Here is a 14,685-nt window from a genome sequence, read left to right on the forward strand (position 1 = left end):
GAGAGAGAGAGAGAGAGACAGAGAGAGAGACAGAGAGAGAGACAGAGAGAGAGACAGAGAGAGAGACAGAGAGAGAGACAGAGAGAGAGAGGAGAGAGCAATGATTTTGACTCTGGCAAAAAGAAAAACTAAGTTTGCCTATCTATACCCTGAATTGAAATTGTGACCCAGTCATTATAGTTGGAATGTTGTGTTTCATTGCTTCCTTAGCACTCGCTGTGCATCTTAAATATCAAATATCCTGTAAAGCAGAAGTACAAAGATCTACAATACCATGTCCATTTATTAGAGTAAAAGCATTAGGTTCTCTCCCAGAGTCTATAAGCCAGTCAAGGGGTTTATCCCAGTTAACAATGGCAGAAATGAATTCCACCTTGTGGAGTAGGCTTTAAATCCAATCAGAAAGTGGTTGATTGCTCTCATAGAATCTGTTCCACCATTATACCAGGGGGCATATCTTGCCAGATTGGTCACCATTGCAGTGTTCACACCTGGGTAAGACTGATTGAGACATTTCTCCCTTTGTAGTATATATAGAATCTTTTAGCACTATGAAAGTTAGGCAGTGGGCATGAAACTTCCAAGTCAGTACCAACTTAATTTGTCCATGTTTTATGACTCAGAAATGTAGTGTCTTCAACAACAGAATTTTAACATTGTGTTCCACAGGATAGCCAAGAACAATGGCAATGGGCTCTAATGATTGAAAGGGGTCTTGTGGGACTCCACTGATCAACAGCTCACAAAGATAACCCATATCTGACACTGTGCTTTTTATTTATACGGTATCTGGGAAGTTTATTCTCTAGAAAGAAACAAAAACTGCACAGATCTCAAATTAGCCTCAGTGTGATATTCAGGCAAATATATTCATTGTTCAAACTCCATACCAGTTCTGAATTGGGTTTGTATAAAAGAAAAAAATAATTCCAAAAAATAAAAGTGGTTTAAACTAATAGAGATATGTTCTCTCAGAAAAAAAAGAAGCTAAGAAACTAAGATATAACCAGTCCCAGTGTGGCACAGAAGCTAGGCTCTGTCCTCTGCACTGTTCCGTCCCTAGCCTGAGTCTTTCTTTCTTAAGGTTGTCTCATTTTTCCAAGATGGCTACAGGAGCCAGCAAGAAGGAAGGCAGACAGAGGGCAGTAGGGGACCTTCACGATAAGTCAGAGTCTTTAACTAGTCTTCCCAGGACACATTTTATTTCCCCTTATATGCCAATAATTACAATTTAAATGTATGGTCAAGGAGAAATGTCTTCTTTTTTAACTGAAAATATTACCATCCCAATAAGATTAGAGCTGTGTCACAGGGAAAACATGGATGCATCTATGACAGGGCAACTCATAGTCTCTACTATCTATAAAGAAAAGCCTGAGGAAGAATGGAGCTAGATTCTGGACGAGTCTCTCTTTATACCAAGGATACTTAATTCAGAATTTGGAGGATCAGTAGGAGGACACCCAAGCAAAGAACTGATCAGGAGGGTTCAATACAGAAAGTATAAAATGCTCAAAGGCACAGAAAGTTCTGGCATTATTCTTACCAACTCAGCTCATTTCTACATTCCTAGTTACTTTCTTTTCTGTTAATTATATATCTGAAAGTAACAGTTTAAATTTTACTTAATCTAATAGTAATTCATAATTAATAGATTAAAACGTCAGGAATGATCATCCTGATGCAAGGGCAAACAATTTTCTACCTGCACCAAAAGAAGAGCATTCTATCTGATGATAAAGTAGTTCATGTTTTGAAACTAACTGAGTTTGAATATTTTGGCATCTTCATAAGGGAATTGATACAGAGGAAAAGTAGAAAGGCAATTGTGTCAGGGAGCTGTTTGTGCTTTAAGCATTGAAATTAAGTGATGCTCTGTTAGAACTGACTTGCTTCACATCCTAGGGTCCACAGACCCACCCCCAAGAACACTAAGCTGGGTTCTGGCCAAGTTACTCATATAATGTATCACCTCCTATTTAGCCATTCCTAATGTGACTGTTACTTTGGTTTTTTGCTGTTGTTGTTGTTTTATCTTTTTTTCTGATTTTATTTATTTATTTATTAAAGATTTCTGTCTCTTCCCCGCCACCGCCTCCCATTTCCCTTCCCCTCCCCCAAGTAAGTCCCCCCCTCAGCCCGAAAAGCAATCTGGGTTCCCTGTCCTGTGGGAAGTCCAAGGAACCCCCACTTCCATCCAGGTCTAGCAAGTTGAGCATCCAAACTGCCTAGGCTCCCACAAAGCCAGTGCGTGCAGTAGGATCAGAAACCCATTGCCATTGTTCTTGAGTTCTCAGTAGTCCTCATTGTCCGCTATGTTCAGAGAGTCCAGTTTTATCCCAGGCTTTTCCAGACCCAGGCCAGATGGCTTTGGTGAGTTCCCAGTAGAACATCCCCATTGTCTCAGTGTGTGGGTGCACCCCTCGCGGTCCTGAGTTCCTTGCTCGTCCTCTCTCTCCTTCTGCTCCTGATTTGGACCTTGAGATTTCTGTCCAGTGCTCCAATGTGAGTCTCTGTCTCTGTCTCCTTTCATCGCCTGATGAAGGTTAATATTCAGGAGGATGCCTATATGTTTTTCTTTGGGTTCTCCTTATTTAGCTTCTCTAAGACCACTAATTATAGGCTCAATGTCCTTTGTTTATGGCTAGAAACCAAATATGAGTGAGTACATCCCATGTTCCTCTTTTTGGGTCTGGCTTACCTCACTTGAAAATGTTACTTAGATGGTTAAATCACTTTTTAAAGTAGGTACTTCTGCAATTCCCCTTTCACAATGTCCTAAAAATGTAAGTTCGGGTAAATACTGACCATTCATGTGGAGGCCTGTCTATGGATAAGAATGTTGAAAATAATGCTACTACAGTTCTGCAGAAACTCATCAAAGAAGCCCTAATGACTAGTGCTGAGCCTCTTGAAATGTCACTCCATTTCTTCTCATTAAGAACAATAATTGACATCAAAGCACGGCAAGGCTTTGGCATTAGCTCAATACAAAATTCCAGGATATGCAACCCACTGTCATATGGTGTCGTTGCTAGTTTCTAGCCAGCTTTTCTAACTATTTATTCTCTGTGCCCAACAGCCCCACCTATTTCTCTCTCTTGCCTAGCTACTGACCATTCAGCTCTTTGTTAGACCAATCAGGTGTTTTAGGCAGGCAAAGTAACACAGCTTCACAGAGTTAAACAATTGAGACATAAAAAATGCAACACATCTGTGCATCATTAAACAGATGTCCCACAGCATAAACAATTGTAACGCATCTTAAACTAACACTCTGCAACTATGGATCTGGCTTGTTTCTCTGACTTAAACATAGAAGAGAAATCTTTAAAGATACAAAGAAGCTTGCTTGCCTACCTGATAAAGGTATGGTTTCATTAACACCTGATGTGGACCAACCAACTATGGATGTTTTGCTGAGTGTATTTAGAACATGACTACTTATTCGTCAAGGACCCTTAGGCAAAACACATAACTTCAACTTTACAACAGGGATACCTTGCATGATCGTTTTGAAAGTTAATGAGATATTTGTTTTTGTTTTATACAGGAAAGAGCCAGGCAGAGTCATCCCTGGCAGACACACACGCACACACACACACACACACACACACACACACACACACACACCTGTGTTAGTGTTACTGGAAATGTTGCTGAAAAAGCCTACTATCACAGCATTAAATAAATGTTAACCTACAGATGAAGCACTCTTCAAGTTTCTTAAAATACAGTAATGAACCCAATGTGCAAAGCCCTTATGCAGTTTGTGTTCTAAGTAACATTCAGCACCTGGAGATCGTTGAAAAAATGTTTCCAGTTGCAGTCACTTTACATCTGTGTATTCTGTAATTTAAGAAAGACCTCATTATTGACACTGAGAATGACTTTTGAACTAAGGTTCTCATAACATCAGTAGTTCAGGATCTATTTTTAGTTTCTCCCAGTCCTTCCCAGTCTCCATCCCCTGTCTTCAATAATCTTCCCACGTATATACTTGAACTATAAAGATGCTTCTATCCATAGTACACAGATTTCCCTCTTATCTGGTTTGTATTTGATTAACTCAGTCCCTTTAAAATCAAGTACATCTTGTGTCTCTGAGAGATGAGGGCCGTGTGTGTCATTTGGTAGCCATTGGTCTTGCCATCAATCCCTGCACGGGGAGGTGCCTTGTTGAATTATACATTTCTCTTTCTCATTAGATTGTTGGCTGTGATCACCAGCTGGGAAGCACCGCCAAGGAGGATAACTGTGGGGTCTGCAACGGAGATGGGTCCACCTGCCGGCTGGTCCGAGGGCAGTATAAATCCCAGCTCTCGGCAACTAAATGTAAGACACTAAGAGATGGGCAGTTTGGTACTTGTTGACTTGTTATTCAATCCTCACCTAACTGTGGTCCCCCTCCACAACTGGTGAACAAAACATCTACCAAAGTGGAAAAGAATCTGAAAATTTGGAGGGAATATGGTCCTGCCTTGTGGGTTCATGTGGAACAAGTCAGATCGCCAGTTGTAACCTGAAGGAGGGACCCTTTCCTTCTGAGGCACAGTGGGAGGGAACATTAGAAACAGCTGAGCTTTTCTGCTCAATGGGAATACAGACTTCATCCTAGCTCCTGTATGATATGTGTTCTGAGATTCCTGATAGAAGTATCACAGAGAAAGTGGGGCAACCAGATCGAACTCACCCCTACTACTGCAAAGTCACATGGCCTTCGTTTTCAAGGTGGCCTGAGGGCAGTGCTGGCAATAGGTTCTTTTAGAGGTAATGCTGGGCCAAAGTTTGGTGAAGCCATTTAAGTTCTGTGCAGCCATTCAATGATCTCTGTGTCCTTCTCTCCCTATATCATCATGTAACACGGCTTATTCTACATGTATGTGCTTTGAACTCCACACTATCACCTCATGTGGTCTTTTTAGGAACCTTGTAAACAAGGTAGTCTTAATTTTCTGCTATAGAAGACATGACTGAGAACTTCCCAGATGGTATGACTTTCTCAGGTTACATAAAGAGCTAATATTTGAGCCCAGAGTCTGATTCCAGTGCCTAAAAACACACATTCCTCTACTATCCCATCATTCTGACTCTGGGGTTGTTAGATATTTATAAATTAGATAGATGGATAAACTCAGAAGACCAAGGGTGGCTTCCTAATTGAGTCTGTGAGAATAGAAGGCATTAATGCCAAGGTATCTAAACCATGGAGCCGCATGCCCATGTGAATTATTATAATAGTCTCTTCTGTAAGGTTCACTACACAGAAAGAAGCATGGCCTCTCTACTCAAGGGCATGGGTCTTTAGAGCCATTTTGACCCTGGTTTAATGTTTTTATTATCTACGACCCTTCAGTATGTCATTTCCTAATATCTATTTTAATATGTCTCCACAGCCTGGGAAATCATAATAAATTTTTTGCCTGTGGTTTTGTTATCTTTACTTGTTGACTGGTCGGAGGAAAACAACTGACATATGGCGGGTTTATGGCTTTAAATGGACCTGTAGGTCAAGAGGAAAGGGAAACAGAGTGCTTGTGAAAGCACTGGAGAACTATTCTGTGAAGCCAAGGGAAGGCACCTTGCCAAAAGGGAGGAGCCTCTTGGGAAGAGAGGCAGGAAGAATGGCCAGGGATGTTTAAGCAGATGAAAAATTGTAGATGCCCACTTAGGAAGCTCACCACATTTTCACTGCCCTGGAGGAAGAGAAGAAATATGATTCTCTGAAAAACTAAAACTTCTAAGGACTCTGGCAGCTAACATGAAGGATGGGGTGATGCTGACATTGATAAAGCATATCCAGGCAAGAGCGATCTTTGCTCATCTGTGTTGGTCATATATGTTGGTAGCTTTTTTTTATGTGATGAAGAATTAAGGAAGTCAATAGATGGAAACCAGAAATGGGCAGAGGCAGCATTCCTTTGTAACCTCTGAAATTTGGGTTGAATAGTTTTATGGGGAGAAAATGCACTTAAAGGGCCAATTCTAACAGAATTCTCTAGGGAGTGCTGAAGAAGGAGAATCTTTCTAATTATTCGGTCCATAATTGAACTGGTGCCCATCATCCAGGAATGCAGGAATTGCCATTCAGCCCAAATGTTTTGGTAGGCATGTGTGCAGCAACTGCCCCCTGGTAACTCCTGAAAGCCTGTTTCAATAAAGGGTCTCCCTTTATCGTCATGCCTCCACCTTCCTGTTCCCATAGTGGAGGCAGAACAGTGTTCGGGCAGGCATGCTTCTCACCCTCCTACTGGGGGCACTCAGTAGCTCCCAGGCTCCCAGCCCCTGCAGGATAGGAAGAGAAGCTCTCAATGAAGAAACTGGGGCAAGTTGAGAGCCATATGTCATCCCCCGTTCTACAAACGCATACCTCAGTGAAAGGGACTCCATTCAAGACCAACAGTGGGTAAATTATATAATACACAGCCTGATGATTATACCTAATGACAAAACGCAATTGATTCATTTACCTTAGCTCAGATGATGCCTCATGACAAAATGATTTATATCAATAAAGCCCGGCATGTGTATGCCCCTCTCCACAATCTGTAGCAGATGCTCACCCAGCTGCCTCTCTTAGACTGTCTCCACCCCAGGAGAATCTCCTGCCCTGTATTCACAGACTTCAAGGCAGCCCACAGGCAAGGGTGATTAGTTGCTCAACAGGCAGTGTGCTGGCCAGGTGAGCATGCTCCACCCCTGAGGCTCTGGAGGAGCGTTGCCAGGTCCCCCACGTCTTGCCAAAAGGAGCCATAAGCCAACCACATGCTCACTTCCAACTCCTAGCGTTCGGATTCCCCACACTGAACTCATTTTCTTTCCAAATTTATATCCAAGTTTTTTTTCTTATGTTATCAAAACTCATGGGAACAAAGGGAAAATAAAAGAGTGGAGAAAGACCATTGCAGAAAGCGCCAGAATGAAAAAGAAAAATAGGAGTAACTTATCAAAGCGCTGCTGGTGAAGGGAAAGGAAGCCACCATTTTATCAGAAGACACCCTAGTGCCTGCTCCTTTTTCATAGGGAAAGACTCTAGTGATAACGGTCAGTTCTCCTTTCATACTCAATTATTGACTTCTTCAGACCACTAGGAAAAAATAATTTGCTAACTTTAGCTTGCTTTTGATTCCTAAAATGTAAAGGCTCGTTCCTCTCGCAAGCTTTATTGACATTTGTGGTAGTATGTGTCTTCTTAGACTGTTAGACCCTGATCCAGCCTGCTTACTATGAATCTGCAAGCAGACCACAGAACTTTCAAATGTAGCTGTAGGTTTCAGTGCTACCAGGACAGCCTCAATCTCTCTCCAAGTGTGGCTCCTTGAGTGGCAAGGGTCATGATAACACAAGTCAATTATTTGGCATCGTGGCAGATAGAATTCCAAGCAGAAAGAAAGACAAATACAATGGCCCTTGTATCTGTACCCTTGTGACAAATTCCATGAGGGACAAGGAAGAGTTTGAAAAAGCCTAGAGAAATGGTGAAGGCAGGAAGGCAGCCGGGTGAGGAACGCCAAGGGCAGTGCGGGGAGTTTTAAAGGAGTTCAGCTCTTAGTCGGAAGAAGATTAGGAGCCATGGGGCATTTTCAATAGAATGGCTTGATGGGAGCCGAGTGTGGAGTTGGGGTGACTTTGGAAGGAGGGGGTGAAGTCTGGAGGCTATTGCAGGAAGCTAGGCTTGGAGCAGTAGCTGTGAATAGGACAAGAAAAGTCCAGCTCTATGTCTCCCATATTTCTTCTTTTTTTTAAATTAATAAAATTTAAAAAAAAATACCAATCCAAGTTCCCACTCCCTCCCATCCTTCCATCCCCTCCACACACCCTCCCACCCCACCCCTATCCACTCCTCAGGGAGGGTGAGGCACATTGCTTTTGGGAAGGTCCAAGGCCCTCCCTACTATATTTAGGCTGAGCAGGGTATACATCCAAAGAGATTAGCATCCCCAAGTAGGGATAAATCCTGGTGCCACTCACTGCCAGTGGCCCCACAGTCTGGCCCAGCCATGCAACTGTCACCCACATTCAGAGGGACTAGTTTGGTCCTATACTTGTCCCTTCCCAGTCCGGATGGAGTTGCTGAGCTCCCATTAGCTCAGATAGACTGTTTCAGTGGATGAACCCTTCATGGTCTTGACCTTTTTGCTCATATTCTCATTCCTCCCACTCTTCAACTGAACTTTAAGGATCTAGAATACCATTGATTGGAACATGCTCTGTTATTTCATGTGCCATAGAAAGAAGAAAGAAGCTGCCATTTAAACTAAGATTAGAGTACAACTTTCTGATCGCTACAGGCTTTTCCTTCATCCTTCATTTTATATTAGTTTTACAGTTAGACATATTTAATCATATAATACTTTTGTATACATGAAATAAATATAATAATAAATATAATATAAATAAAATGCAACGGAAGAAAACTGATAAGTAAATCTAAAACAAAACCTTTTCTGAGAACTGAGCTCTTTTAAAATTTCTCTTGGAATTGTGAGGGTTTCACATTATGAGTATTGTATTTATATTATTTCTATACCATCAACTCCCCCTCCAACTCAACCCATGCCAAATTTATGACCTCTTCTTCGTTGATTATTACTGTTTTACACACACACACACACACACACTGCTGGATCCATTTATTCCACATACTGTTGCTATATGTATGTGCACTGAGGCTGGATAGCTCTGCTAGCCAGTTTCTGTGTAAACTTGACACAGCTAGAATAATTTTGGAAGGTAGGGAAACCTCAGTTCAATTTAATTTCTTGATTCTACACCATCAAAATGCCTCATGGGTCTTGGCTGTGGTACTTCTACAGTAAGTCCCCAAATCAGGAAAGTGATCCCTTCAACTTTTCTTTTGAAAGTAATTTTGGCTGTTCTGGTTCTTTGCTTTTCCATGTAAGTTTTATAGTCTACTTGTCCTTATCTGCGAAAATTCTCCTGAGAACTTTGACTAAAAGTATGTTAATTCTTCAGATTGACTTAGTAGAGAGGGAGTACTTGGCAACTTTAGTACATTAAGTCATTTGACCTGTTAGGATCTCATGTCTCTTCACTAATAGAGTCTGCTTCAGTTTCTTTATCAGTTCTTACTAGTGCTCAGCATATAAATCCTATGGCTTTTAGGTTTATTCCTTTTGTATTTTTCATCAATTACAAATGGTACTATATTTTTTATTTACTTCTTCAATCGCACATTACAGTTTATACAAATGTAATCAATTGTTTATTATGTTTACCGTGTGTTTTGCTGTCTAGCTAAATTCACTAGCTAGTCCTATGAGTTTTGGTAAATTATGGGATTTTCTGCATAAATAATCATCTTATTTACTGATAAGGATATTTTTCTTCACCGTTTTAAATTTGTGGGCCAAATATTTTTGACCCTTCCTTTGTCCCGGACATCTGATCACTGATGAGGAAGTGAATTGGCATCCTCCGTATTCCCATCTCAGGAGAAAGTATTTCATTTCTCACTACTGAGTATCACAATAGCTGAAGGATTTTTTTTTTTAAAAAAAAAATAAGGATTCTACTTTAAATTGACAAAATTCATACACACACACTCCCCCAACACACAGACACACACAGACACACACACACAAACACATTGTACGCACACTTTTCTGAGAGTTGTTATCCTGGATAGATATCAAATTTGATTAAGTTTCCTTTATGGCTCACTTGATGCAATCAAGTAGCTTCTGTTCTATCCTTTTCTTGTGACAAATTGCATTAGTTGGTTTTCAGATAAAGAGCCAGCCCTGCATTCCTAGGACAGACCCTCCATGGTCTTATTAACTGGGATAAACTGGTCCAAAGATAAACTCTACTTACTCATGGCTAGTTTTTCCATAGATTGATAATTGATTTGCCAAAATGTGTTGAGAGATTTTTATATCTTTTTTATTTTATTATTATTTATTTATTTATTTATTTATTAAACATTTCTGTCTCCTCCCGGTCACTGCCTCCCATTTCCCTCCCCCTCTCTCATCAGCCCAAAGAGCAGACCGGGTTCCCTGCCCTGTGGGGAGTCCAAGGACCTCCCACCTCTTTCCAGGTCTAGTAAGGTGAACATCCAAACTGCCTAGGCTCCCACACAGCCAGTACGTGCAGTAGGGTCAAAACCCAGTGCCATTGTTCTTGACTTCTCAGCAGTCCTCATTGTCCACTATGTTCAGCAAGTCTGATTTTATCCCATGCTTTTTCATACAAAATCCACTAGTCTGTATTTGGGCGTAGGATACTGTCTGTGATTGATTTGGAGATCTTTCTAAGGCTGGCCTCATATAACAAGTTTAGAAATGTTCCCTTATATGTTATATTTTGGAAAAATATGTGGAATTGATATTTATTATTAATATTTATTATTTCTTCTTCAAATGCATGGTAGCACTCACTAGTGAAATCTTATGGGGCTAAAGATTTTTTTCAATACTTAACTTTCTGAACATATGGAATATGGTTATACTGACTATTTTAATGTCCAGTCTGTGTTTTGATTGATGGATTTTTCACTTTAGTTGGGCTATATTTTTGGGTTCTATACATGTCTGGTAATTTTTGACTGGATGCCAGTCATCACAGATTTTACTTTGTTGGGTATGAGATATTTTTGTATTCCTATAAATATGCTTAAGCTTTGTTCTGGGAGCAGTTAAGTTACTTGAACTCAATGTGATCTTTTTGAGTCTTACAATTTGGTAGGTGGGAGCAAAGCCATGCTTGGCCTAGAGTTAATTGTACCCTTCTACAAGGCAAGGCCCTTCTAAATACTCAATGTTCCGTGAATTACAACGTCTTCAAGTCTGTCTAGTGGGATAAGACATGCTTCTCAGCCCTGTGTGAATGCAGTATATCCATAATTCTTTGTGTTGTTCTTTCCCTAAGCTAAGGAAGTGTCCTCACTTTTATGCATTGATACATAATGTTTCAGGACCAATTTAGGTCTTCAAAATTCATATTCTCTGTCTCTCTGTCTCTGTCTCTGTCTCTGTCTCTCTCTCTCTCTCTCTCTCTCTCTCTCTCGTCTCTCTCCTGAAACTTTTTTCAAAACATTTTACCTCCTTCCATTGTTTGGACCCTTAGGTTTGTCTTCTCAGCTTAGAGACTTTGCAAATTTCTTCCAGAGTTCCTACTCTCAGAGGCACAACCAGAAAACCCGTTCAAGGAAATAACACGATGAAATACTAGGCTGTACCTTCTCTGCTTCCTGCCCTTCTCTATCTGAGGCCTGGTGTCTTAAACAGCATGGTTTCATACAATTTTGTCTGACTTTTTACTTGTTTTAGGCATGATGTTAAAACTGGTCCCTATTTCTTCTTGGCTGGGTACTTCAGCCATCTTTGCAATTATGTAGAATAGCAGTCCCCAACCTTCCTAATGCAATTACCCTTTAATATACAGCTCGTCAGGTTGCAGTGAAATTATTTCATTGCCAAATTCATTTTGCTACTGTTATGAACCACAGTGTAAATATCTGATATGCAAGAGATCTGATAACTTGATTCCTTTTATGGGGATGTTGTGTGGTCCTCCAAGTCTCATTATCTAGCAGTCTCTACAGCTTTTTTCCCAGGGTTTAAGGAATCTGTTCTGCTGCTGCCATGGAAATTTCTTCCATACGTCTGGCTCTCATTTTACATGTATGCCAGCTAGTTTTAATGTGATATTTTGTAAATTTTTAAAATCTTATACACTCATACAATGCAATTTTGCTGTTAGTATCTATGCAGCTGAAGAGGGATGAGGCAGGATTACAGCCTGCATAGCAGAGAATTTAAGACGTTATTGTGCAATTATCCTAACATAAAATATGAGTGTGTGTTCCTCTTAGAATCAATGAAGTCAAATATTTTAACAATAGAGCTTATTCTGATTAAATGTAATTTTGGATAGCACTCCAGTTTTTGGCCTAGACCCCTAAAAAGATAAAAATTTTCCAGTTGATAATAGAGCGAGTATTGCTTGGCCTGCCCCACATATATCTTTCATTATGCAATTACTGATAAACTTGGGTGGGATGGAAGGCTGAAGGGCTTAAATGTTAAGCCTCTTCTGTTTTGTTGGATATGCTTTTAGAGCACTAAAATTGAGATAAGGGTTTAAAAGACACCATCAAAACTTTCTTAATATTGGCAGGCTTTTGTGTTAACAATAATCATCATTTCATTTAAAAAACAAGATCAAGTATTATCTCCAGGGAAGAGTCCTATAAATTGTGAACCTAACAGCAGATCTAAAACTAAGATAAACTTGGACATCAAAATAAGAAACCTGTGTTTGCAAAGTATTAGCTTTTCACCTTTCTCTGATTCATCATTTCAGGACACCGACAGAATTTAAAACTTCATTCAAATACTCTATAAAGAGAAGTGAAGAAAGTACCTGCCACACTATAAAATTTTCAAATAAATCTTTTAAGTACATTTCTTGGTAACAATTGGCCTGTGAAATGTCAGTTGCCACCCAGGTATGTGAAATGGCAGAATTCATGATTCCTATGAAGAGCTTGTCCACAGAACCCAACAATGTGTTATCTAATCTCTCTTAAAATGTTGATTAGTAACCCAGAACTATGTCCCAAAGACTGGCACATAGTTCTGTCTGCAAAGCTAGACTAGGTTAGGACCGATGCAGTAGAGCAAGAAAGAGTGTGCCTCAGTGTGCCTTTGTAGGACAGGGCATTCAGAGGAATGGGTGGCCTGGTGAGAGATGTGACTGCCTTCCCCACCAACCACACCGGTTACACTAGTCACCCAGGAAGCAGGCAGCACAACACATCCTACACTGGAACTTTTTAAACACCCCTGTGCATAGCAGGGACACTAACTACAAGAATCTTCCAATCCACACTAAAGCAATGAGAGTTTATTGTTAAATGCAACAATGCATCACAGTTAGAAGAACAGCTTTTTCTGTTAGCATGCAGAAATTAAATTTTTCACATTTTCCTTTTTTATATTTTAATAAGTGATAATTTCACGCATGAGTAAGACTGTGTTCATATCATTTTACCCCACCCTTCCCCACACAACTCTTCCCATGAACTTCCTACTATCCCCACTCAAATTCAAGGACCATCTATAATTATCATAGAACCATTATAGACTATGTATCCAACCTACTGAGTCTGATTAGCATTGCCTATATGCATATGTTTAGGAGTGACCACTTAGGATCCTCACACTGGGAGCCTGTTTCCCAAGTTCTGTCCTGACATATCAGGTACTGTTAACAATTCTTAGGATACACGTGTTGGACATACCCTGAGTTCAACAGAATGGATGGAATGTGATTCCAGGTTGCTAAGGAACTCATAGAAACTAATGAAAGAGTGCTGAGAATTTCCCTGGATAGGATGTAGTCAACAGGTTTCCCTAAATTTCCCTAGAGCCCTTTTCTCAGGATCCAAAGATTGGGGCTAATGGTTCACCCATTTATTTGAGTCTGTACTCTCTTCACATAAAACGTGACATATAAGAGACTCTTACAAACTTCGTAGAACACAGTAATGAACTGACTGATTCCTAGTGGCTGCCGGAGTCATCTCACAACACAAGAGCAGACTACGGCTCCTCCAACCCCTGTGTTGTGTTCTGCCCATCACTTTAGCACCCGTGTTAACTCATTCTCCTTCTTGACTAGGCACTTGCAGAAGGGCGTCAAAAGATACTTCTTCCCTCTGGTGGGCTTTCCTCACCCTGCCTTATACCCTCTGTAGACTTCAGGTTCCTCCCTGCTCTTCCCGCTGAAGCATACAAACTTTAATGCATCAGCCAAAAGGCAATGTCAGTGCCCCAGCATGAGGAATACGAGTTACTTCTAACGAAGAGGATCATCAGACCCATGGGCCTTGGGGGGGGGGAGGGAGGGGGTGTCAGAAGACTGCTGCTGAGCAGAGCAGGGCCAAACAGAAAGCTTCCCTTTCACGTGGACTTTACTTGACCTGTGGATAAACAAAGACTTGCTATTTCCAGGAATCCCATTGTTGCAACTTCTTTTGAATTTCTTTTGCAAACTTCCAAATGCGGGTCTTTTTGAAACTTAAGGTTCTGAAGCAGGCCCAGCCTTAATGTCCCTGTGTTACTCCTCTGTTTTTCCCTTATTCAGTTTGCTTTTTGTGCCCCAAAGTGCTCACTCTCAGAAACACAGCCTTTTATTCAACAGCACATGGCCTTCAAAACAACAAGAAATGTCTAGTGTAGGCAGAGCATTCAACAGCCTTGATAAATGTAACCTCTTCAGGGCGGGAATGAAGACTCATGACCTCGGTCAGCAGGTTGTGTCCTAGGGAACCTGCAGTGTTTGATGGTACATAAAATAAAAGTCTTTCAGTGCCATGCAGACCTGGTGCCTGTGGAAAACAGAAGAAGCTATTGAAACTGAAGTTAGAGACAGTTGTGAGCATTGGGTGTTGGGAATTGAACCCGGGGCCTGTGGAAGAGCAATCAGTACTCTTGATCACTGAGCCATCTCTCAGCCTCTCTGCCCCATTTCTTAAGGAATCTTGAACAGAAATGAGGAAAATAAAGGATTGAATACTTACTGTGTTCCAGGCAACATATTTATATGTGGATTTGCTCTTCATGCCTGTGTACGGCAGTACTAGATGTCACCTATTCATGCCTGTGTATGGCAATAGTACGTGTTACCTATTCATGCCTGTGTATGGCAATAGTA

The 14,685-nt window shown here is 40.8% G+C and overlaps 1 protein-coding gene across 2 annotated transcripts in view; it reads left to right on the plus strand.

The window, feature by feature from the left end:
• Adamtsl1 (ADAMTS like 1) overlaps positions 1–14,685 on the plus strand; it is a 387,047-nt gene that overhangs the window by 136,237 nt on the left and 236,125 nt on the right. For both annotated transcript variants that reach the window (XM_005352697.2, XM_026782337.1), the window contains exon 5: positions 4,209–4,335. In XM_005352697.2, coding sequence (XP_005352754.1) covers positions 4,209–4,335 — 127 coding nt within the window. The remainder of the gene's footprint in view (positions 1–4,208; positions 4,336–14,685) is intronic.

The sequence above is a fragment of the Microtus ochrogaster genome, chromosome 10 (assembly GCF_000317375.1).
Source record: "Microtus ochrogaster isolate Prairie Vole_2 chromosome 10, MicOch1.0, whole genome shotgun sequence".
NCBI classification, from domain to species: domain Eukaryota; kingdom Metazoa; phylum Chordata; class Mammalia; order Rodentia; family Cricetidae; genus Microtus; species Microtus ochrogaster.